Raw genomic sequence first — 11,766 nt, 5'->3', positions numbered from 1 at the left:
GGTGCTGGAGAGGTGATTGACTGCCTGGAAGGAGCTGAGGTGCAGGGAACATCCCCTGCCAGGCCCCTGTCCTGGCAGACAGAGGCTTGCTCTGTTGGGGAGAAGGCTGCGCATGTGTCAGGGAACGGCACCAAAGTTGTTCTAGCTCGGGTGTGCGGGTTCGGGGCTCAGGGCTTTGTCCAGCATGTTTGGGGTACTCCTGATGTGCATCCAGATGTACTTGTTCTAAAGATGTAGTGGCGCTTGGACTTTTTGGTGCTTATGAGCTTCATGGAAGCATTTTTGCATTCGACCTAGCAGCCTGCGTGGCCTTCAGCATCCTTAGTATTTTGCAGTGATTAAGCCTGGAAGCTCCTTGTTATTGAACAAAGATCTTGGGCAGACACAAAAAGACATTATAAATCATTCCCGAGTGTTATACTCAGGGCCTTTTGTCAACTGAAAGCTCCATATCTAATAGAAAATACAACCTAGGTATCTGGAGAATAGTAAGAAAAAAAAGCATTAAAAATCAGTCTCTAAAAACCTGCGTGTCCAACCTTGATTGTGCCTTCCAGAAACACAGCCTCTATCTCACCGTATACTTGCACGTGCTTTTATCTCTCTGTTTATGATTAAAGCGATGACCTGCAAAGAAGTATAAGTCCAGCACGTTAAGTATGTGATTCTGTGAAGTACTCTGAGATCTAAACTCCAGATTCCTTGTCCCTTGTGAGTTCTCTGGTTCGGTCTGGTTGTTTATTTGGTGTATGTACATTTGTGGTCTGTACATAGAAGGTGTTTTTGGTTTATATCAGGAGGGTACGTTGACATCTGTCTGATACTAGACTGGTGAATAGGAAGAAGGTCCCATCTCTGGCCTGTTTGTGGAAGCTGGGATGATGAAGGCCCTGCAGTGGGAACGTGCGGTGGTACAGGGTTGAAGCTCCAGCCCATGTCTGGTAGTTATAGAGCAATTGGAAGGGTTACGTGCAGAGTTCTGGTAAAGTAAGTGTGAGCAGCGTGAAAGTGGGGGCTGCAAATAGGGGTGCATGTTCTCAAAACATTCTTTAGCCTTAAAGGCGGGGTAGGGGAGGGACGGCTGTGGGTATCATGGCAGCCGTTTGGTGGAGGAATCTTACCTTTGTTCTCTCCCTTTGGAACACTGGCTTGCTAGTGAGATTGCATGAAAGCTTCAATTCTTACACCATTTCTCCTTTTTCTCCACATTCCTACAACTTCACCACACTTCAGCCCTTCACGCCAAAAGTTTTGAGGCCTGATATCTGCTCTAGCAGGAAGATTTTTGAATGGGGAAGTGGATTCTAAGAGAGTTTAAGGAAAACAGCGTAGCCGTCTTCTGAGAATCAATAAGAGCCTTATTTTTACTTGCATACTTTGTAAACTGGGCAAACAAAAGTTAGGTGCTCTGTGAAGTTCTGGTAGGGGAGTAGATGGAGACAAGCAGTGACTTAGTGTCCTGGCATATGCTAGTATGGCTTTTAGAACCTGAAGATGGAGTTGCCTTCCATTACACGTACTCTTTAAATGAGAAAGCTGTTGTGAGATTTTTGTTTGAATTGGTATCTTTCTGTTTCACACCTGAAGTTTGCAGTTGAATCCAAGGGTATCTTGGACAAGTTTATTTGGAAAATGCATCTGATGATTATACAAGACTTTATGTTTCTACGGAACCACGTTCACTTTGATGGTTTTGATATGGAAGTGAAGGAAATAAGGGCTTGCTTATTTTAATAACAAACCCAAACAAACAAACCCCCTAAAACCCCAACTTGACATTCCAGACAAAAACCCCCTCTTGATTCAGGAGGTGCTCGACTGACATGAATGTGTTATCTCTTCATGTGTGCCCATCCTGTGGAAGAAAAAAGTAATGTAATTAAGCATTACATACATAGGGCAGCGTGCTTAATAATTAATTTGGCTCAGAAAAGAAAGCTGAGGAAGGAAGGTAAGAGTCTTGCTCCATCAGGTCCTGATTGAATCACAGCAGTGTAAATCCAGAGTAATTCAGGCAGGCAGCTAGCAGTCTGACTGCATGCCACCAATGCAAGGGAAATAATTCATCCTCAAGTGTGTTTATGGGTTGATTTGGAGCGAGTGAGCGAGGCAGGAATACTTGGCTTTGCTGTTGCATGAGCAATTCATAAAAACAAAATTATCAGGTAATTTGGTTCATTTAAATACTGCTTCACATAGAGGAAAATTACCTTTGCATTTTGGCTCACCCGCAGCAATTCCACATGTATTTATTCTGCCCTAATATACTTCTGGAAAGTAAGTGTTGCATGCTACTCGGGGCATGCTCCTCATCTTATCTGATGATTGAAATAGGCCCTTCAGAAACAATATTTACTCATTAATTACACTACTGCCACATCAGAGCAGGAATAGAAGTGGGACAATTTGCAGGTAGCTACATGAGAAACCTACAGTGGTTGCTTTCTCTAAGCAGCTTGCTCTGCCAGATGTTCTCTGAGCATAGTTTTTTATCATGTGTTTTGCCATGCTCGTTCAGGAATAGGTGTGTCTTCTGCTTCAGGAAATATTCCTTTTTCTTTCATTTCTTTAAGTTTTGAATAGCATTTTCGTGAGTGCAACAAACTTTTCTGCTAATACTATTACAGAGAGGAATGTAAGGATTAGAAAGGGAAGGGCTTCTTCAGCCAGGTGCTCCTAAAGAGATTATGCCTCTGTATTCAGAGGGCTAACTTTTGGTGTCTGACTGGTCCTTCAGCTGCATAAAGAGTTGAGATGGAGCAGTGGGCACTTGACTGAGGACAGAATCCTGTCCCAAAGAAGGGAATGGAAATGGGCAATAGAGAGCTGTGACGTGATCTCACTTGGGAAGACAGTATCTTAGAAGCAGGATATTCAGGTTATTTTTCCACTGCCTCATCTCATCCAATGGGATGAGAGTAAAGGATCTTGCCTGTCAGGAATATTAAGTGATATTTTCGGGCTTCTTTCGAGAGTAGGGCTGGGTGGGCGACACGGTGGGCAGCAGGAAGTTAGGAGCCCTGAGTTTGACTTCTTGTTCTGCTGTGGCTGTCTGTTATCTTGGGCAAGTCTGTTTCCCTCTTTCTGCCTGTCTTTCTTCCTGTATAACATAATGCTCATGTCCCCTTGCTGCATCTGGGCCCTTAGTGTTGAGCTGGGGTGGAAGGACAGGCAAAGTCCAAAATATTCACTGCTCGTGGGCTCAGGCTGCCTGTGACAGTGAAAAATGGTTTTCAGCTGTGTTTGTCTGATTGCAGATGCACAGACTTCATCATTAATGCCATGTATTTGGGTGGATGATAATTGGGGAATTCTGGAGGTATTCTGCGTTTATAGTCAGTCCCTTTTTTGCATGGAGGACTATTGGGCAAGAGGCATTTGAAATGGACCCAAGCCTGTGGGAAGAGCAGACACCATTTTCCCCTGAAAATAATTTTTGGATTTGGGCAGGTAGTTCAAAATGGGGAGAAGTTGCTCAAGTAAGACAGGGGAGATTAAGGAACTGTCACAGCGTTAGACTGAGTCAGTTCCATGTTGGAGTCTCTTTGGGTTTAATGTTCTTTTTGTGTGTGTGTCTGTCTGTCTGTCTTCCTTCTCCTCCATTCCTCTTCCCTTCCCCTTTCCTCTTCCCCGCTGTGCCCAGCTAGGATGGAAGAATCTCATTTCAACTCCTCTCCGTACTTCTGGCCAGCAGTGCCCACCGTCTCGGGACAGGTAAGATCTTTGTCTTCCAGCCTATGTTGCTGGTCTTGCTTCCTGTTAGAAGTTCGTGCATGCTAAGTGTTTCTATTGCATTTCTTGCTCAGCCAGGGTATGCTAAAAGCTGTCCTTCCCACCCGTTTAGATTGAGAACACCATGTTTATTAACAAGATGAAGGAGCAGCTATTGCCCACAGAGAAGGGCTGCAGCCTAGCTCCCCCCCACTACCCTGCCTTGCTGACAGTACCCACCTCTGTGGCCCTACCCACTGGTATCTCCATGGACTCAGACACCAAGCCGGAGCAGCTGACACCACACAGCCAAGCCCCTGTGACTCAGAACATCACCGTGGTACCAGTGCAGTCTGCTGGGCTCATGACAGCAGGTAGGGGACTCCAAGGACTTTGGCAGCATACAAAGGAGACTCTGGGATGGGGTGACAGGGTCCTGGAGAATTCTTTTTGGGCTGTAGATTATTGCTAGCCTCACTGATGGAGTGGAATGCCTTGGCATGGTTTCACCATGATTCATGGCGAATCTCTAGGCACTCATTCACCCTCTTTATGGATATTTGACTTCCAGCAGTGGAGACTGGGAATGTGTTAGGGAGGGTTAAGCTACTCTTCTGTTTGCATTGTAGTCAAAAGTAAGTGTATAAAGCTTGCTTCTGTGGAATAAGGAGGTTGGACATAAATAGAGATGTAATAACTGACTTCCTCCATCTTTCTTTGTTGCAGGTCCTGGTCTGGTGATAACTTCCCCATCAGGTTCCCTAGTGACCACAGCCGCCTCTGCCCAAACGTTTCCCATCTCAGCTCCCATGATTGTCTCTGCACTACCCCCTGGCTCCCAGGCAGCCCTCCAGGTGGTTCCTGACCTGTCCAAGAAAGGGACAACCACCCTCTCTGAAGGTGGTGGGGGTGGCGGGGGTGGGGGAGTTGCCCCCAAACCGCCTCGGGGCCGGAAGAAGAAACGATTGCAGGAGTCGGGGCTGCCAGAGATGAGCGACCCCTTTGTGCTGACAAACGAGGATGATGAGGACCAGCACAAGGATGGCAAGACATACAGGTGGGAGCGGGTTTAAACCTTGACTGTAGCATTGCATGGGGATGCGGGTATATTTTACCCATCAGAGGGTTACATGGGGAAGAAGAGAGATCTGCCTTTTCCATGTAGTGTCCCTGAGTAGAGAATCTTTCAGCTGCAGAAAAGGTTGAGTTTTTCTTTCTAATCAGGAGTGTTTGCAAGCTGGTGGGTTGACCCTAAACTAAAGATCTCTGTAGTGGACAGCCTTGATTTTTCTGACTATCCAGATGTTAATTTTACCAGGTTAGTTAATGACCACGATGTTATGGAGGCTAAATCATACCTTTGAGGCCACCGCCAAGTAATATGGCCTGTGTACTGCAGAATGCAGTACTGTCTCATGCATTTGAGACCCCTAACATCCCTGAGTGCTCCTGAATGAAGACTCCAGTCTGTCCAGTGTAAAGACTACAAACTGGAGGCACACAGAGCAGGAAGTGAACTGTGATGCTTCTGTGTGCATTGTGATCTCCTATTTCAGCATTCCCAACGAAACAGGGAAAAAAATGGTGTATTTCTGAATTTGGTATAAGAGTGTTTCTGAGCCCTGAGGTAACAGGGGGAGAGTTCTGAGCCCTGAGGTTGGGTTTCTGAGCTTGGAGGGATGTGGCTTGAGTTTACAGGTGAGTGGTGAAAGAGGGAGAGATTAACCAGGAGGGAATACTTAAACCAGAGCATATGGAGTGTAGGTGTTTTAGGGAAGGTGGGAACTGGACGGCGCAGGCAAGTGCTAGGGATGGAATGCAATGGTCTCTCTTAGTTGGGAAGCAGGAGCGTGTATGGGTGATTTAGTGATGGGTGTTTAGTGAGGGATGATTAAGATCAGGAAGAGGCAAAGTAGTAGCCAGATGGAAACAGAAATAGAAGATGGTCCTTAGCTCTTCTTGCTTCCCTGCTATGTGCCCACGATTGTGTCTCAGTTTCCCTTTTACCATCCTAGACCCTCTTTCTTCATACAGATTTAGTTAAGTGTCTGGAATTAAGTCATAACAATAGGAAGGCATCTATCCAGGATCAGTGCATCCACCCCAGGCACCGTTTCATTTTTAACTGTATCATTTTTTCAATGTTTACATTTTCAAATCAATACAGTTAAATGAGTACAAACCCAGAGCTTGGCACATCCTTTTTATTCTCTTAGCCAGTGTCCCAGTTCTTCCACTTTGAAAATATAATCAGCGTATGGTGAAGAGGGGTGGGAGTGTTAGGTAGCTTGCTATTTGTAATCCCACCATTTATTTTGGGCCTTAGCCACAATTCCACACTACTCAAGCTGCTTACAGTCTGGGTTGCTAATTAGGTTGTTAAATATGTATTTACAGGGGACACAATTGGCAGTGAACACTAGAATTAAAGCTGAACCAAGGCTTTAATTATAGCTCCTTGTTTACTTGTAAGTTTGGGGGGGAAAAAAATGCCCAAGACCAGGTGGAGTGACTCAGCAGAAACTTTATGAACATGCTTCATCTGTGTAACAGCTCATGAAAAAGGGAAAAACCGAATGAGTTTAAATGTAGGAACATGCAATCAGGAAGATTTCCTGTGTTCATGTTTCGTCTGAGTGGGGTACCTCTGCCTCTTTCTCCAGCCGCCATCCCCAGCAAGCCTTTGAGCAGTGCTGAGGTGCAAGATAGCTAAACTGAGATTTATAGACGATCACTTTTGCCCTTCTTGGGGTCTCCTCTTTAGCTGATGTTTGGAACTAAAAGTGAGGGTTGAAAAAATAAAGGAAGATGCTATCTCCTCTTGGAGCTGTGTCAGAGAAAACCTTTGTGAAATACAGGAGAATTATATCTCCATAATATGCATATGAACAGACTTGCAAGTTAAAACTTTGAGGAATCCTGGGTTCCTGCTGTATTCTAGAGCATGATTTGGGCAGTTCCTGTTACTACAGTATGCAGGCATATCTGAGCTAAATTAAGACTGGGTGAGGTTTATCTACTCCTGCTCGCTTCTCAGGCTGGAGGAGGAGTTGCTTGTGGTATTTATACATCTGCATTTGTATGATTTCACTGATTCTTATGATGATACACTGAGGACAAGCTGGTCTGGTGCCTGAAGGAGTTGTACTATATTGATCAATATGAGTTGGGGATCTTTTTAACACCCAGTTGCTAAAGCCTAGGATTATTTTGTCAGATTTAATTATTTGTTGGTTGTAAGTTTCTTTTTGAGCTCTGTGAACTCTCCTGTCCTGAGTGCCTGAGCAGGTGTTTGGTTGCCATAATTCCTGACTCCTAGTGTGTTGGTGAAGACAAAGCAATGGGCAGCACAGCAAGGCAGACTTGGAAGGAATTGGAGCACAGAGGTGATACACGTATCGCAGCCCATCCCATTCTCTACTGAATGTAGAGATTCCTGCTTCTGTGAATAGCAGCTGTTTTGCTGATGTATCATCTCTAGAAGTGAATCAGTAATCTGCTGTGAAAGTGCTGCAGGAATCTTTGTGACCAGGTTTCTCGTTGTAAGAAAAGGTGCAAGGCTTTTGCCTTATCAGTGGTGGTGTTGCTTGCAGATCTTGGACATCTAGCCTTAGGATTAGTCTGGCAGAGTCCTCGGAGCTTTGCTTTGTGCTATTAGAAGAATGCTTTGCACCTCCAGGGGACAGCATCTAATCCAATCCTGGGAAGCATTGTCCCTCATGATTAATGTCACTTTAGTTGTGTCTGGATTCACTGTCAGCTCTTTGTTAATCTTTCCTGACATCTTCGTAGAATTCTCTTTTTCTGTGGAAAATGAGCTTGGCATCAAGAGCCTTTCTAGTAAGATGCTGACAGTGTGAAAGCACATGGCTTCTCCTCTGTATTTCAAAAGATGCTGAGGAAGAAAGAGCAAGTGTAGGTCCTGGAGACAGTGATACTGTTCTTGATACTGTTGTGGTGCCTGTTCCTGTGCACTTCTAGAAGTTTGTGGTATGGTGTGAACAGTGGACTTCAAGGCTGATGAAGTGGTTCAGCCTGTTCGGGCCAGATCATCAGTTCTGTCTCTCTGATAAGCAGTTTTCTAAGTAGTTTCTTTGCAAGAGGAAGAGAGCTGTCTTTATGCATTGCTTGGTTCCAGTATTAAGGTTGTAAAGGCTAGGATGAATATCAGTTTATAGTCTGGAATAGTTTTGCAAACTGTGCTTTAGAGCTTAGGATACCAACAGAAAGGTTGTAGGCTTGAGAAGGGCTTTGCCATCTCATTGTAACCAACAAACTCTGTGTTCCCCACCCCTGGTTCTGCATTTCCCTGCTTTCACTGGGTTGTGGGAACAGCAGGGGGTGCGAGAGACAGTAAGTAGCTGAGGGACATAGGAAGCTTCTGAGATGAGTATAGGGTGCAGAAGTGTACAGAAGCCTTAGAAGTCTTACCAAGAAGCAGAGCTGAGCTGTAGAAGGTGAAGAAGCTGGATGGAGGTCTGCTTTGTGAGGAAATAAGGCACACAAGGGGAGCCAGTGGTTTGAATACAGCAGGTGGGCATGTTCTCATTCATGTCGTATTTGAAGCCTGGTTTTTCTGCCCTGTACTGGATTTAGCATTGCTGTTTGCTGAACTTCCCATAGTTTTGAATAGATTTGAAATCTGGTGCTGTGGCTTTTGTAAGCCACATATATCTGTGAAATATGGTCAAATTTGGCCAAGTTGTAAGCTTGGAAAATATCTGTTAAGTGTGCTCTTTGATGCTTTATGGTTTGGTAGTTGAAATATGCAAAGATTATATCCTCCTTGACATTTCTTGAGGCTTGTATAACTCCAGGCACTGACCAGACTATCTGTCTCTACAAAAGAGATAAATACAGTCTAACCTTTCTCAGCTCCTGTATGAGGCTGAACTACGTGTATACTCTCTCTGCAGCAATGCGCATCATCTAGACTAGTGCTGAATGGCCAAGCATGCCTTTCCTTCAGTCACAAGTGTTCCTCCTTCTGCTTCAGAAGGGAGACTTTTGTGCCCAGTGTTCACAGTAACACCCCCCCACCCCCACCCCCCCGATGGGCACAAAGGCGATATGGGAGAAGACACTGCTTGGTTCAAATGTAGTAGGGACAAGAATGAGATAATCTTGGAGCTGACTGAGTCCAGAAGTCTGGAAAATGGGTAGAGCAGAGATGGGAATCAGAAGGGAGGAGAGAGAAAAGATAAGAGCCTACAAACTAGGGAATGGAGGAGAGGATGTGATGGGAGCCTATTTGCAAGGGAGGGATGACACAAAGATAAGCTTTAAAGGGCCAAGAGTGAGGGAAGAGAGAACCAGATCTGCTAGGGGCTGGAAAGTGAGGAGATACCTAGAATTAACAGAACAGGTGGGGACAAGAATATGGGATATGGACAGGCAAATAGAAGCGTGGGGGAGAGGAGGCAAATGTTAGGCAATTGAGGGAATGAAACAGGTAAGAGGATGGAGAGACTGGGGCATGTGGGCAAAAAGTTTAGGCCTGGGGTGTCAGTGCAGGAGAGAGGGGATTGCAACAGGCTGGAAGGCTAAGGGCAAAGGGGGAATTAAGTTTGAAGTATCAGGCAGAAAGTTTGACCACATTCCCTCCAAAGCCTAGAAATATTAAACCCAAATTTTGCCATGTCTCTGATGTCAGCACAAGAACGTGACCTCCTCTGGCAAAGAACCTCATCCTCCTCTAAGGCTAGGAAAAGGTGACAAACTCCCGTCACTGTCATTTATCATCCTAGCTGCAGTGGCAGAGGTCTGTGCAGTGGATCTTAAGATTGCTGATGACCAACATGAGTGTCAGTATGATGCCACATGTTGGAATTTCTGTTTGCTTTTTTTAACAAGTAGTTCCGTGAGCAGCGGAACTAATGAAGCCTGGTTTCCAGCGGCTCTCTCCTGTGTGGATTCTCTGATGTCTAATCAAGGGTGAGCTTCCTAGCCTTTCCCTCAGCAGGGGGCTCCAAGAGGGTCTCTCTTCTTTCTTCAGCTGTATGTTTTTATGAGACTTGTGGTGACTCCTAAGATCCTTACCCCTTTCCCAGATTCGGTTGAAATTGGCTTTAAGGAGCACAGGTGCACATGCGCGTCCTTAGACACACACGCAGTTTGTACACATAAGCTTTGCTTTGGATATGAATGCTGTGCTTGGAGGTTAGAAAATGTCAGAATTAAGACTGACCACATGCCTCAGAGTACAGTGAGGTAAAAACGTGTGTTATGGTAAGTTCTCTCCCTTCTGCTGAGATTGGAGCTGTGTGTGTGCATGCACTTTCAGGTCATCATAGTGCCAAGCAGAAGGAATTAACAGTAAAGGTTCTGCAGTCATGAGTTTTAATTTTAACACATCAATGGAATGAATGTGTGCAATGGAATGAGGGGGACCATTACAGTTTCAACCGGGGAGGGAGAACTTCAAAACTCTTGTCACACATCTGATCGCACCTTAATTTGGCCCTATTGAGTCAAGGTACTTGACAACATCCTTTGTGGTGTGATTATAGTTACTGCATACATGATGGCCTGTCAGAGTCCTGCATGTTTACTCAGAGAACCTGAAATGAGTGGTTTATTTAAAAAAACCCCCACAAACCATTACCATGGGGTTGCAGAATTGAGGAGGATGATTTTGGGGAGGACATTTATTGGACTGCTAGTCTGAAGAACTGTAGATTCCGCTTGCCTCTGCTGCAGATGTGCTGTGGTATCCTACAGCCATGTGGTTCAGGCCTGCAGATAATCTTGCCTTGAAGTGTGTGCAAATATGAGTTAGGTCTAGTCTTCAGTGGATTTGCATTTGCTGCAGGCTAAAAATGACCACAGTTATCCTGAAATAATTAACATTTGGTGTTCCCAAAACTCTTAATCTCTTCTCAAACATTGTCGAACAGTCCTCTGTTACATCAGACCCTGCTTTGCTTTACAGAAGCATTGCATCTCATAGCTGTAGCATAGAAATCTGTAGGAGCTGTGATTTGAATGTATATAATACAAATTTTCCTTTAAAGGAAAGGAAGTGGTCAGAGGTATCAGTTTGGCCACTCGGAATTAGTGAGTACCTCTGTGTTTCATTCCTGTCTTTTGTTAATCCCTGGGACATTGTGGGGGTAGATGAGTGCTTACAGAGCACTGATACTTGTGTGGTGGGTACAACAGATGAGTGATTCTGCTTCATGAGGTTGGAATTGCATGTGGTCGATAAAGCTTGAGGTTGTACACAGTGGAGATAAAAGAACCTGAACGCTTGCTTGTTAAATATCTGTGCAACATAATAAGGATGCAGTTCTGTGGGAAGAGTCAATAAGGCTGTATCAGAATGCATCTGCATTGCGGAGCCAAATTATGGTGCCATAGGTGACCTTAATTCTGGTGTTTCCAAAGCTAGCGTTTTCTCATGGGCCTTTTGTATTCTTTTAGGTTTAGCTTTTGCATGTTATCACTCTACTAGGAAACACCTTATTGTGTTTTATTGTTTCATTGGTCTTTCATCCTAATGGTGACTGACTTCTAAAATTGGTAGACAAGGTCTTAGGCTTGATGTTGTTCTACAATTTGGAGGTCAACAGAAAGTCATGGCTGATAATTTACAGATGGAAGCAATGCTGGTGGACAGCTTTAAGAAAAATATGGAAGCTTTATGTGGTTGCTAAACTGGAACTATTCAAGTAAAATGTATTTTAATACAGACCAATGGAAGACTTAGCCTTTTGGATAATACTTTGAATTCTCCAGCAGTCTGGGATTGAGACTCTCTGTGTTTGGACACAGTGCAGTGTCAGACAGAAGTGGCCTGTTAGGTACAATTGGATGTCTTTGATATAAAGATAAGGAATATGGGGAAACAGTATCCTGGAAAGCAATGGCTGTCAAAGACTTTCAGGAATGTAATGACATCATGTGAGCTCCCAGTGCAAGACTGTGACAGAAGAGGGTAAACGCAACTGTTAAAAGCATAGACGGAGTCATTAAAAGAAGACAGGCAACTTGTGAGGCATGCTGAAATACCCTAATATTCTGGGTCTGGTATCTTTAAGATCATTTGAACAAATG

At 44.5% G+C, this 11,766-nt stretch overlaps 1 protein-coding gene across 1 annotated transcript in view; it reads left to right on the top strand.

The window, feature by feature from the left end:
- Nucleotides 1-934: 934 nt before the first annotated feature.
- The window catches only part of ZNF384 (zinc finger protein 384), a gene marked incomplete at its 3' end in the record, with an annotated part of 16,724 nt that continues 5,892 nt past the window's right edge, over nt 935-11,766 (top strand). The window contains exons 1-4 of the mRNA XM_010024280.1: nt 935-987; nt 3,648-3,714; nt 3,845-4,085; nt 4,438-4,768. Coding sequence (XP_010022582.1) covers nt 935-987; nt 3,648-3,714; nt 3,845-4,085; nt 4,438-4,768 — 692 coding nt within the window. The remainder of the gene's footprint in view (nt 988-3,647; nt 3,715-3,844; nt 4,086-4,437; nt 4,769-11,766) is intronic.

The sequence above is a fragment of the Nestor notabilis genome, unplaced genomic scaffold (assembly GCF_000696875.1).
Source record: "Nestor notabilis isolate BGI_N333 unplaced genomic scaffold, ASM69687v1 scaffold33911, whole genome shotgun sequence".
Lineage (NCBI taxonomy): Eukaryota > Metazoa > Chordata > Aves > Psittaciformes > Psittacidae > Nestor > Nestor notabilis.
Note: the sequence above shows the minus strand (reverse complement) of the source record. Positions and strands in the feature narration are given on the sequence as shown.